This window comes from Rhinatrema bivittatum, chromosome 5, assembly GCF_901001135.1.
Source record: "Rhinatrema bivittatum chromosome 5, aRhiBiv1.1, whole genome shotgun sequence".
Taxonomy (NCBI): Eukaryota; Metazoa; Chordata; class Amphibia; order Gymnophiona; family Rhinatrematidae; genus Rhinatrema; species Rhinatrema bivittatum.
In genome coordinates this window covers 321921915-321934957 of record NC_042619.1, presented here as the reverse complement: position 1 = coordinate 321934957, position 13043 = coordinate 321921915, and the positions used below count along the sequence as shown (strand labels likewise).

Below are 13043 nucleotides of genomic sequence, written 5' to 3'. Positions count from 1 at the left end.
TAATGACCTGCATTAATATTTTAGTGGGTAACATGTACATTATTTAATAAATTGGCCCCCAACTGGAAATATTGAAGCCCACAGCAATTAAAGCTCACATTAACCTATGTCAACACTGGCACAGGTGATCATACTTTTAGTGAATACGCCTTTTAGTCCACATTGCAGTATGAAATCAGAAGGAGGAAATCCCACACACACATGTGCTAAACTTAATGATACTGAAGGAAGGTAACAATAATGACAAAATATACATGTGGGAGGGATTTGCCCAATTTTGACAGCATATACCATTTTATAGTTTTTATTTATTTAGAATCTCATATTCCGCAGCCTCCAGACAATCGGATAAAATCTACAAAAGCTATAATATATAGTAGATCTTTTGGCAAATGGGAAAAAGTTAGGCCTTAATGTTTAATGAAAGATATTTTTACAGGAAGAGTGATAAAAGTACTTACTGTTACTATTAAAGGGTGTCTGAGTAGAACTGAAGTAGAGAGACACTTTGGCGCTCTTAAGACGTACTTGTCCCCAGTATGTTACAGCCTGCAGTTCCACCATGTAGTTGCTGTTGGGCTGGAGTCCCTCCAGAACCACATAGTTTTGAGACTGAAATTAGAATAAGAATTATAAATAAAGAATAATTATGGCAGTCTTGAAAAAAAAGATGCTTAAGGAAATCAGATCTGAGAATCCGTTTTTCTGGGACAATAGCCCTCTGCAGTTTCCACCTGACAAAAACCTTGGTGCTACTCATGACCCTTCTCTTTCTGCTCAATTATGTGCCATTTGGTCCTCCCTTGTCTTCTAGCTTCATAATATCAGAAGAATCCAGTTCTCCCTGCTCTTCTGCTGTCACTTTAATCTGTCTAGACTTGACTATTACAATGCCTACCCTTAACTCCTTTTCATATCATCAGGGCCTGTGGAAGCAGAGTTTGCAGATGTCCGGAGCACCACTGTTCTGGAAATGGAATGGGAACAGCATCTCCTGCATCCTGCCTGTGATGGGGCCTTGAAAAGGAAGTGGTGTAGTGGGCCCACGTGCTGAAAGGAAGAGATGCTATCTCTGTTAGGAGCAGGAGCAAGAGCATGTTGAAGCATCAGCCAGTGTGGCAGTGAGGAGCTGGAGGCCTAGCAGCAGGCCCGTGCACAGTCAGATGGAGGAAAAGCAGCCAGGCCCACTGACAAGAGCAAGAGCCAGGAGGAAAAGCAGTGGGACTGAATGTGATCAGAAGGAGGAGCAGCTGCTGCCCTTCCCTCCTCCAATCAAGAGCAGAAGCAACAGCAGGGCCACACACAGGTAGGAGCAGGAGGCAAAGCAGTTTATAGGTCTCTCCATTAGTTTTCGGGCTACAGGGGCTGAAGGAGGAGATTGTTGACACATGTGCTTCAGGGGGCGGAAGTGAATGAAAAAGCATGTGTGTGGTATGAGGGCATGAGAGAACTGTGTATGTGATTGAGAGCATGTGTGTGAGCGCATGTATGTGTGTAATTTCAAGTCCCACTGTCGCTCCTTGTGGGTTCGAGTCCCACTGTCGCTCCTTGTGACCTTGGGCAAGTCGCTTTACCCTCCATTGCCTCAGGTACAAAAACTTAGATTGTAAGCCCTCTGGGGATACTACAGTACCTGAATCTAAACCGGTGTGATATCTCAATTGAGATCGAATGTCGGTATATTAAAAAAAAAAATAAATAAATAATTGAAAGCATGTATATGAAACAGCATGTGTGTGTGATTGAAAGCAACTAAAAGCATGTGTTTGACAGAGAGCATGTATGTGTGTGTGTTTCAAAACATGTGTGTCAGTGTGTGATTAAGAGCATGTATGTGAGTGAGAGAGAGGGAACGTGTGAGAGAGAGCATGTGTGAGTATGTGACAGAGAGAGAGAGAAAGAGAGAGCACATGCGTGTGAGAGAGAGAGCCTGTATGTGTCTGTGTGTATGAGAACCAGTCAGTTTGAATGTGTGTATGTGTGAAAGAGAGCCAGTGTTTTTGTGTGTGTGTGTGTGTTTGTGAGCAAGTGTGTGAGAGAGAGAGAGAGAGAGAGAGAGAAATTTTGAACATAACACCGCACATAGATTTGAGTAACATGACTTCTCCCCACCCCCAGGAACAGTTGTTCTCCCTCTGCACAGATAAAAGTGCCACACCATGGAAGCTCACGTGCACCCTTAGCTGGAAAAGGTGAGGCAACTTTCAGACTAACCAATTTACCCAATTTAATACTTCTTTACTGTCGGAAATGACTTTGAAAATTGTGCTGTGTCCAATGTGCTCCTTACCCCATTAGTAGTCTTCCTTCTTTTCTTTTTAGATGATATGACGGATTTGCTACTGACCGACCAGCTCCAAAATACTTTGTAATGGTGCACTGGAATATCAGGCTCTTCTGGGAGATCCCAAATGATTCGTACAGAAACAGTGCCATCACTGGTTGTGGTAGTGTTGGTAATTCGGAGATTGGTTGGAGCTGGTGGAGCAGAAGGATCTGGAGCAGCAAAACAATGAGCTGGATTAGTACTAAACAATAATACTCCCCATATTGTACTCTATTTTCAAGGGCCAGTCTTGCATTCCTTGTTCATGCTATAATTATAACATTTTTGTTACGCTTCAGAACCTGGACTTTTAGAAATGCTATTTTATATACCCTACAGGAAAAATGCCGACAGAATTTAATAAAAAAAGGTGTAAAATTGAAACTTTTCTTCTTGCTGTGTAGTCATGCCCAATGAAAGATATATAATGAAGCAAATGCTTTGCAGATGGGATGACAGAACAGTAATGCTCTTCATGAGGATGTATTACATGACTATGGAATGGTGTCCTGGAGGCTTTTGATCAGTTTCAAAGAAGTGAACTTCCAGAAGGATCACGGTCATATATTTTAACCAGAAGCCAGAGTGTATGCTCTCTCACCCTGACCATACTTTTTCAAGCATTTTTTTGCAATAAATAAAAAGAAAGACAGACAATGAGTCATTCATTATGCATTTGAACGTTACTGGCACTTACTATCAAGTTTTCTGATATATTTATTCATTAATGGAAAACAAGCCACATAGAAACATTAGTAAAACATGGAGGAGTATCAAGCAAAAAACTTTAGGAATTTGCAATCTGGTTACTCTTTTCAAAGCATAATTGGTTCCAGAGTGTGGTTTCACTGCTGGTCATGATGGGCTACCATAAAGGTGTAATTTTCAAAAGTAGGGGAGTACATGCAAAGTCTGCAGGTATTTTAATGGTTTGACTTTATTCGCAAAGGGAAAGTATGCATGTATGTATTTTCCCTATGAAAATTGCCTAGTGAAAAAGTACCCTTCCAAGCAGCATGCGTAGTTTTGAAAATGCCTGATGTCGCATTCCCCATGCTGTCTTGGACTCTAGGAATGTATCCACTCTTTGTGGGTGAAAGTCTAAACATGGTGGAACAAGCAGCGGGAAAGGTGGGCACTTTTCAAAAAGCCCTTTTACCTGGATAAATATCCATTTACGCACACATTTAAGGCTTTTGAAAATTGCCCTCAGTATGACTGCTGATGATGGCCCCTCCTCTACCCTCTAGATGTGTGGGTCTCTTATCTTCCCCCATGATCAGAAGATCGTGAGAAGTCTGAGGAAGACAAGAGAAACAATTTGCTGTCAGATTCGTGGGATAAGCCCAGGAAATAAAACAAACGTTGGAGGAGGAATTGAGTGTCTAAGCAGGAAGGATAAAATATATTGTGATGTGCAATGAAAGGGGAAGTGCTCCAGGGATTGGGATACTACATTAAAAAAAAGGTCTTCCTAAATTCTTCAAGGTCCATATTCAGAGGCATTTATCCAGATAACTCAAGAAGTTATCTGGCTAAATGAATATTTGGGCACTTATCTGGCTATTTATTCATGTATTACACTGTTGTTACTCATGAAACCCTTTTGAAAATGTATTTCTCTTATAGCAGGATTGGTCCTGGAGAAAACTGGATTCTTTTTAGTCTACAGTACACAAGTAGGGCCCTATGCGGCCTTAAAACCTCATACAACGTATTCGGATCAGTCTTATTCTTTATCAGTTAATTTACATTCAAAACATATGAAAATATTATTTCTAATTTCAAATAGTTTCTATAATCATACATAGTAACTGAAACAGAAACAATTCCCTAAATGGAATACAACTAATTAGGACCCCCAAAATATAGTCGTGTCTACTAGAGTAGAAGACGAGAATTCATTATTTGAAATTGACACACAATGGGTATCCTGCACTATCCAGCAGTGAGGAAGCGTTAGATAAAAGAGATTTATTTTGTATAGAATTGGTAGGTCAAGCAATCCTTTCCACTAAATGAAATAGCAAAGGCTGAAAACCTGTAAAAGCGATGTGCAGGCATGCCTTTATTTTAAGATGCACCTAAATGTTTTTACAGCAGTAAATGAGCTGTTAAATGAACTTTCCAGGAACACTAAGTTCATCAGATAATCTAAATGATGAATAGTCTCACTGAAGAAATTCTGTCTGTTGGAGGATGTAATCTAACATTATCACAATTGATAAGAACTGCATTTCCTATTTAAAGATTTGCAGATGTGAAACTAAGAGTAAGGTATTGTTGCAATGTCAGTGAAGTTATAATAAGTAGTTCCTGTGCTTTCACTTGTCTTCCACCTGAAAGCCATTTTGGTTCCATACGAAACAAAAACAGTATTAGCAATTAGACTCTGGCAATCCAGCTTGCATTTCACAAATGATTGCCTCTATTTCACCCAGTTAACCAGCTGCACTGAAAACCAACTTGCTATTTCAATTCAGTCCTACCAGTCATGTTTTTACTTCTGAGCCAGCCTCTCTAACTCCTTTAAGTAAATAATTCTGGAATGATAATTTCAAGAGATACATATACTCCAGAGATAGGACCTTGTTCAATAAAGTTCTTGTCCATAGACACAGAATGGGAAAAAAGTCTTTTTTTTTTCTTTTTAAATAATGCTCATTCTTTTAAATTTGTGCTCTTTAAAATGCACGTTACCGTTGTCTCAGAAATTAATATTTACATCTTAAATATAAATTAATTTATGTTTTATTTTTAAAAATGCCTTGGCCATCATATCAGTAGAAAAATTGGTTGTCTGATGGTTAATGAATCAATTCATTAATTCTATTATAAATTCCAATAAGCTTAAGGTCAGGCATGCAAATTCTTGCCTGGCTGCCATAATATGGTGAGAGCTCAGCACTGTTTCCACACCTTTTCCCTTCTTTCCCCTTGTAGTAAGCTGGGTGGGGATTAGCACGGGTTGCAGGCAGGCAAGGATGAAGGAGTAGAGGGCTGGCCAGTGAAGTAAAAGAGCTTGCCCTATAGTGGCGGTTCCTCCTTGCCCCCTCCCCATCCTTCCAGCCCCTCACTGATTGGTCCTCATGGGAGTTAACGTTTTTAAAAGAGACAGTTGGGCCCCGGTTGGTCCGCTTCTATGGGGATCAATCACTAGAGACTTGGCTGGGCCCAGGTTGTAAGTAGTGCAGAGGAGCGCTCTGCACTGCTTTGTTGGTGGTGTCTGCTGGCAGTATCTTGGGGCTGTGGCATAAGCCTAGACAAGGTGAGGAGCTGCAGTGGGGAGGCTGGTAGGCAGAATGGAAGGTGCAGCAACAAAGGCTCCACGGGTAAAGGATGGCCTACAGTGCTGTGGCTAGCATGGATCCAGCATCTGGCTGTGGCAACAGGGAGGCTGGGAAACTGTGCAGCAACCCCTCTCTCCAGTGGTATGGGCGAGGGTCAACATCGGTGAAAGTACTGCACTGGGCCCTGACCCTGCTCCTTCTGATGCTGAGAGTATGTGCATGAAGAAAGAGGCCTTCCCAGCAATGCCCTTGCACTTACAGGTGGTAGCAGGCCCGAATTGGCTGCTTCCCAATGTCCGCCATGGGGCCGGCATGGCGAGCCTGCTGAGGGGGCTCCCAAAGGAAGCTACATCTCTTCTTCATCAGAGGCAGCCCCCAAGGTACTTCCTGAGCCTGCTTCCCAAGAAAGACCCGCTCCAGTGGAAGCTCAAGGTAAATGAGAAAGTCCAGCTTTGGTAGGAAAGAGGGATGCAGTGTGGAAAGGATCTCTGTGGCAGCAGCCCCCTTTTAGAGCATTCCTGTGGGAATGGAGGAACAGCAAGATGGGAAGAGGTGGCATCCCAGCTGAGATAAACTAGATGGATTGGCCTTGGGACGTTCAGTGGGCTAGCTAGCAATGCACCTGGGGATTTTTATGGTGGTGAGTGGGGCGCAGCTGGGTTCTGGTTCTGGTGGATTCCGAAGGGGAGCTTGGGCGAATCTGGAATCAGGAGGTAGGGTGAATATGGCATGGGATGGTGGACCGGGTATGGGAGTTGGAGGATCACTGTTTCGAATGGATGGGGTCTCGGCTTGGGGAAGTCAGGGAGATGCAAACAAGTTTGCAGCAACGTATCAGGCCAACGTAGAACTCATGGTGCCTCACTGAGGGGCATAACTTCTTGCAGGAGTATGCGCTCAGATCGCTTTAGGGTGGCACAGAATGTTACCTATATTCCAGGTGCTGTGAGAAAGGACGATCAACTCGGAACACCCCAGCAGGAAGCTTGGAGGAAGCATGACATTTCAAGAGAAGACGCAGCAACTCATACTGATGGAGAGGAGCTGGTTGATGGAGGCGGAAATGGCCCAGGCCCTAGATCTTCGCAGACAGGTGAGCTGGAGTGCACTGAACAGAATACTGGTGCTCGGCACAAGCAGGAAACATCATCATTCTGACTCATCTTCTTCCAGCTGCAGCTCAGTTTCATCTGACTCTCCAGCTGGAGAAAGGCACAGGGGAGGGGGATATGGATTCTTGTCAGGATATGGGTTACCCAGCTTTAGTTGCACTAATGGAACTGTGGGAAGGGCTGCCTAGGGGCTTGAGGAGGAGGATCAGGAAGAGATCTTGCATGTAGTTTCAGAGTGGAATAATGAAGAACATTACATTTTTTTGAATTATTCCCTTTGGTTGTGACCCTAGCAATTTGGGGTAAGGGACTGAGGGACTGACAAGTGCTTTTCTGGTGTGATAATCTGGGTGTTGTTGAAGTGATCAACAGGCAGTCTGCTGGATGTGAGTGGGTGTCTGCTTTGCTGAGGGAATTTGAGTTATTATGTTTGAGGTGGAACATCACGGCTAGAGCTAATCACGTCCCTGGGATGGAGAACTCTATAGCAGATACTGTTTCTTGTTCAAAGTGGGAGCCGTTCCAGCAGCTAGCACAAACGATAGAAGAGAATGGAGCAGCTTTCTAGTTTATTTATGGCTTTCAGAGAGGGAAAGTTTTGGAAAGGACTCAAAATTCTCTCACTCCCACAACACAGGTAGCCTATAACAAGGGCAGAGGCACTGTTTCAAGTTTTTTTTGCACAGGATAGGATGGAAGAGAAACCAGTGGCAAATGCGGCCATCATAAAGTACATTTTATGGACGAAGCATGTGGGTTACTCCCTGGCAAGTGTGCGCTCTCATCTGGTAGGATTTTCTTTTTTTTCAGGATGGGGAAACCTCATAGCTGGCGTATATTAGGGAGATGAAAAAGGGGCATAAGCCCATCAATGGATAAGCAGTGGCCTTTGAGAAATGTGGAAATGGTTGCCTTGGTGAGTTGCCTCATGAGGTGGCTTTATTCTGGGAGGCTTTTTGCTTCCCTTTTTCATTGCCTTGAGGGTGGGGGAGTTGGTTGCTGCTTCAAGCACAGCCAGTTTGTTGATGCAAAATGTCATCATGAAGGGTGATTATGTGCAATGGTGCATTCATAGGTCCAAGACCAATCAGAAAGGAAAGGGTCATATAGAAACTTTATTCCAGGCATGGGATAGCAGTAGATAGCACTATAGCTTTCATGGCTATTCGGCCAGCGGGAGGTTTGGGAAGCCAGTAACACATTATCAATGTGCTAAAGTTCTCAAGTAAGCTATTTAAAGATTGGGCTGGGATCCGCAGTTTTTCAGGATGCAATCTTTTCAAATTGGGGCAGCAACATCTGGGGCCAAAGAGGACTTTGCCTGTTGAAGGTAACCAGTTGGCTTGGTTGCTGGAGGTTGTGGAGCGTTTGCAACACAACAGTGGGAGCGCCCACATACCGGGGGGTAATTTTGTGCTATGATCTTTTCCTGGATCCTGCACGTGTGCTTGGGTCATGGGCCACTCCTTCATTTACTTGCCTTTACAGTGAAAACTTGGGATTGGCTGCAAATGGAAAAATAGCGGTGCTGGTTTGGGATTCATGGAATGCAGGGGGACCAACTGATGCTGCTCATGTCGATCATGTCGGTATGACTGCCTGAAGCCGTCATTATAAATCTGAGGAGGCAATGATCTGGGCAGGCGCTCCTGTCTCATATTCATTATGGCAGCAAGGTAAAATTTGTGGCTATTTATGAATATGTTGTCAGATACAAAGATGGGATGGTCTGATATTCTTTATGAGGTAGACATTCAAAATTAAACATTTAAGATAGCTGGATAAGACTTCTCCAGCTAAACTTTAAAGGGATGTTTAGCAGCACAGCTATTAGGGGTGTGCAGGGACAAAATATTCATTTTCGGTTTTCGATTTGTTTTCAGGAGGTTTTTTTCCCCATGAATTTCGGTTTGTGGAATGTTTGATTCATTTCATTCATGTAAAAAAAAAAAAAAAAAAAGACCAAAAAAAGAAAATGGGGCCTCCTAAGGCCTCCCATTCTGTCACCTTCACCCATTCCTCCTACCCAGAAAAAGCTGGTGCCAGGATCCCCCCAGCCCCTACTTACCCAGTCTGGTAGAGATCTACCAGCGAGGTCTAGCCCGAGGCTTTGCCTTTGTGTAGGCCAAAGCCAAGGTGACCTAATGGGCCTGGGCAGATCCCTACCCGGCCTAGGCCAGAGAACGAGCCTAGGCCTGATGCCATGGCCCAGCCCACAGGCTGGGTCCCAATGCCTGGATCTCGGCATAGGCTGGAGCCTGAGCCAAAGCCCAGGCCAGACACTGTGGCCCATGCTGGAGATCGGGTCCTCATGTTGGGGCTTCAGCCTAGATCCAGACCCGATGCTGGGACTCGGCCAAGGTCCCAATGCCTGGGTAGTCCAAGCCAGAGCCCGGGCACAGGCAAGATGCTGTGGCCTTGTCCAAAGGCCATATCCTGATGCTGGTGCCAGCCCTCGGATCAGGCCCAGATCCAGAACCCAGGCCTTGCAGCTCTGATGCTATCCTCTTCTTTCTTATTTCTTCTTTAATTAGCTCCAGTGCTACCCCACGGCAACAGCTTAAATCAGCTCCAGTGCTACCCCACGGCAACAGCTTAAATTTGAAGAGGCATACCCTTGCCCCTATCATGTGACAGGGGCTGCCCCATCACAAGATAGAGGCATAGGGCAGCTGGCGCCTATTTCACTAATGGCAGCTGCTGGACTGGGAGCAGAAGGTGGCTCCCAAACCCCCACTAGACCACCAGGCAGGGAGGGTGGATTAGAATGGGTAGGGGTGGGTCCGCTGGTGGGGGCCTTAATATTTTAATAAATGTGAAAGGTTGGCGACAGGTTCTGGATTTTTTTTTTTTTAAACTTACCTTTTTTTTGGCACCACAAAATTTGGTGGGTTTTTTCCTATCGATTTTTTAAAACTCCGAAATGAAATGAAATAGGAACTACTGTTGGTATTTCTTATTTCATTGCAAACGAATGCCTATCCCTAATAGATATAGATATTAGGTGATGGCAAAAAAGATTAACCACCACATCCAGTCTGCCCACTTATTTATTTTCACACTGTCAAGGATATATCCCAACTATCAGCCATAAAGTGTGATTGCTTGCAAGATCTTTCCTTATCCTGGACAGTTTTAGCTATCTTTTTAATTTGTATTCCACCCTTTTAAGCAAATTAGTATACTTGATCCCCCGCTTAATTCACACCCAGTACCTTTTTCTTCCCATTCTAACCAACCACAAATCTTTGTAGTAATCTAACTATCTATGAATACCAGGGTCACTGTTGCCTGAACATCCAACCTCTTAGGTTCCCTGAACAGCCTGGCAGACAGAGCTGGTCTGATTTGTAAGGACCACTCATTATTATTGTATTTGCAGCCTGATCCCACTGCTAGTTAATTTTATCATCGCAGCCTGCCAGACAGACCTGACTATATGGTTGCCTATGTCTCCACTAGGACTTCTAACATTTCATATGACTGACTTTGTCATTCATTGTGGCAACCCCTAACACTCACCACCATTAAATCATTCAAATATGACACTTTAAACACATGCCACTAGATCCAGCTGCTTCTCTCTGCTTTTTTTCCCCATGCCCTCTTAAAGTCCAGTATTAAGAACAAAAGAGAGAATGTTTTCTAAAATATGTGCAAACCAGCAATAAGAATATGCTGAAAAAATCCCTTCTTGTTAGCTCGATAAAATGTAACGCAACTTGAAATAAAACACAGTTTCTGCAGGACCAATATAGTACTAAAATGCTGCACTTTGCAGTTTGAAGAACATTAATTTATTTTTGTCTAGCCCTATGACTTGTCCCTGAACCTCAGTTGTCAAAACTGGATTTCATTTTAAAATTTAATTTTTGTTTTCAGGCCAAGGTAAAGGATGCTTGCTTTACAGCTGCTGTAGGATGGATTGTTACACAGACTGAGGTTTGGCCCATTAAAACTGGCAGCTAAATAAAACAAAATTACCTGTTGCCTAGACTTGAAGACAATTTTTGTCAAACCTCTAAATCTGTTCATTTATTCTGTAATTAAGCTTTCGGCTTTGAAAGCACAAGTTGATACAAGCATGAGATCCACTGAAGTCATGCATGGCAGTAAAAAGCATGCTTTCTGCAAGACTACTGTGAGATAAAGTAGTGTGCCAACATTTAAACATTTGCAATCTTATTATTATAGTACTAAAAGCCTTTCTGTTGCCACAGTTACAATTCAGAAAATAAATACAATGCCTGAAACACTAAAACGTAAGGTTTCTTAAAAGGCTACCTTCATTAATGAGGATACATAGACCTGTAATCTCTATTTTTTTGTTTCTATTGACATTGACTTACTAATTTAGGTATCGTGTGTCTTTTGCATGCCATTCATCTGCTATTAGAAACTCTGAAATTACTAAAACTTTAGAAGCTAGACCACTAATGAAATACTTCAGACTATTCACTGAAGATTTTTTCCTGATATATGGCAATACTGGTCAGGAGTCTACATAAAGCATATCAAAAACAAACTTGAATTTGGTACATTGTCTCCAAAGAAGATCCCAGGCTGAGAAAAATTAATACTGGCTCAGTCCTAAACAGAATGGGGTAGATTTTAAAACCCCTGCGCGCGTAAATCCTCCCGGATTTACACGCGCAGGGCACTCGCGCACCGTCACGCCTATTTTGCATAGGCCGCCGGCGCGCGCAAAGCCCCGGGACGTGCATAAGTCCCAGGGCTTCGTAAAAGGGGTGGGAGGGGCGTGTCCGGGGGGCATGTCCGGGGGCGTGGCGCGAACAAAAGTACTCGCGCGCATATGTTTTAAAATCTACCTCGGTGGTTTCTAGATCAAGACAAAAGCCATTATCAGGGCATTGCAGCTGTCTCTTCTCAACTTGGCTTGTAATTAGGCAAATAATTTCAGATCCCCACTCTGCCAAATTAGTAACTTTGCATTTTTATTTATGCCTTCTGATATCTTATATTTTATTTTTTTTTAATATGTATTGTAGCTTTTTAGGAAAGATGGATTAGAAAATAGATAGGATTGGATTTGGTTAATGTAGGAGTATAATGTTTTATCATTATCCCATTTTTCTACAAAAGCAGAAATCCTAGTAGCTCAGAAAAGCGCCACCTCCATGGATACGTCAAAGTTATTATTAGTTTTTCCAAGATAAGAAAAAAATATATAATTGATCAAAATACATTTGCATCTATAATATACCTTCTGCTTAAAACCACGTGACATATTTTTACCAATATATTTGTCCAAAAATATGTCTGCTGTACATACCTCCATCTATCATAGATGAGCATATCTCTAACGTGTATGCAAGCTGATAAAAAAAACCTATTATATTCTTATTACCTAATTAAAAATAACAAAATTGAACTCGGGGAATATAAAGTGACTTGCCTAATGTCACATGAAGTAACTGAGAGAAATAGGTCTGGAATTTGTGAATTCTTACTTCTAGTCGCATGTTTTAACTATTAAACTATTTACTCTCCTCTGTTTATTGAATTCTTACAGAAAAACAAATATTTTGATGAAGGTACAAATTTTGAACACAAACTGTAAACAAGCCCAATTCATTTGGGAGATGTTATTGGAAAGGCATAACTAACAGTGTCTACTACAGTTTTGACCTGAGACTGATCTTACAAAGCTGTGTCCTAGACAAGTTTCCATTTATTAAAAGCTTCCAAAGCATGTCTACAGGGCCCTCTTATGACCACAGAAAATGGCACACAGAAGCCAGCTGTGCAGTGATACAAACATCATTGGTCCCACGGGAGCTACAGAAAGAATTTTATTGCAGAATGGGTGTTTTTTCTTTTACTAACAGTGGTACATGCATGAAATCCCATCCAAAATAAAACTTGTACACTGAAGACAATATTGCATGCTTTCTCCCTCCTGGTAAATTATTAAGGATGTGCGTTCTTTTGAAATGTATGGGTAACATAGGATGAATAAGCCTATTTTTAGCTTGTTCCAAACAAACTGTCATTTATCAAACCATGATAGGACCTTATTGTGGGAGTTAGGGCTGTTATGCCTGCGATAAAACCCTAATGCAAGCGATAAATAACGCATCACACTATGCGTATAGAAATTCTAAAAATGTAGTCAAAAGGGAGGAGTTTATGAAAATGAGGGGTGTTTAATGTTACATATAATAGTGTAACACATGCTATTGCACAATTTAACGCCAGAAATAACTATACCTATCTTCAGAGTGTTATGCCCGAAATGGGATTTGCAATAGGGAGGGGGAGAGAGAAAGAGAGAGGGAGGGAGTACAATGTACA

General features: G+C 42.4%; 1 protein-coding gene across 1 annotated transcript in view; it reads right to left on the bottom strand.

The window, feature by feature from the left end:
* Nucleotides 1–13043, bottom strand: part of ANOS1 (anosmin 1) — a 464829-nt gene that overhangs the window by 135109 nt on the left and 316677 nt on the right. The window contains exons 7-8 of the mRNA XM_029604378.1: nucleotides 2291–2496; nucleotides 462–612 (exon numbers count right to left, since the gene is read on the bottom strand). Of these exons, the coding sequence (XP_029460238.1) occupies nucleotides 462–612; nucleotides 2291–2496 (357 nt within the window). The remainder of the gene's footprint in view (nucleotides 1–461; nucleotides 613–2290; nucleotides 2497–13043) is intronic.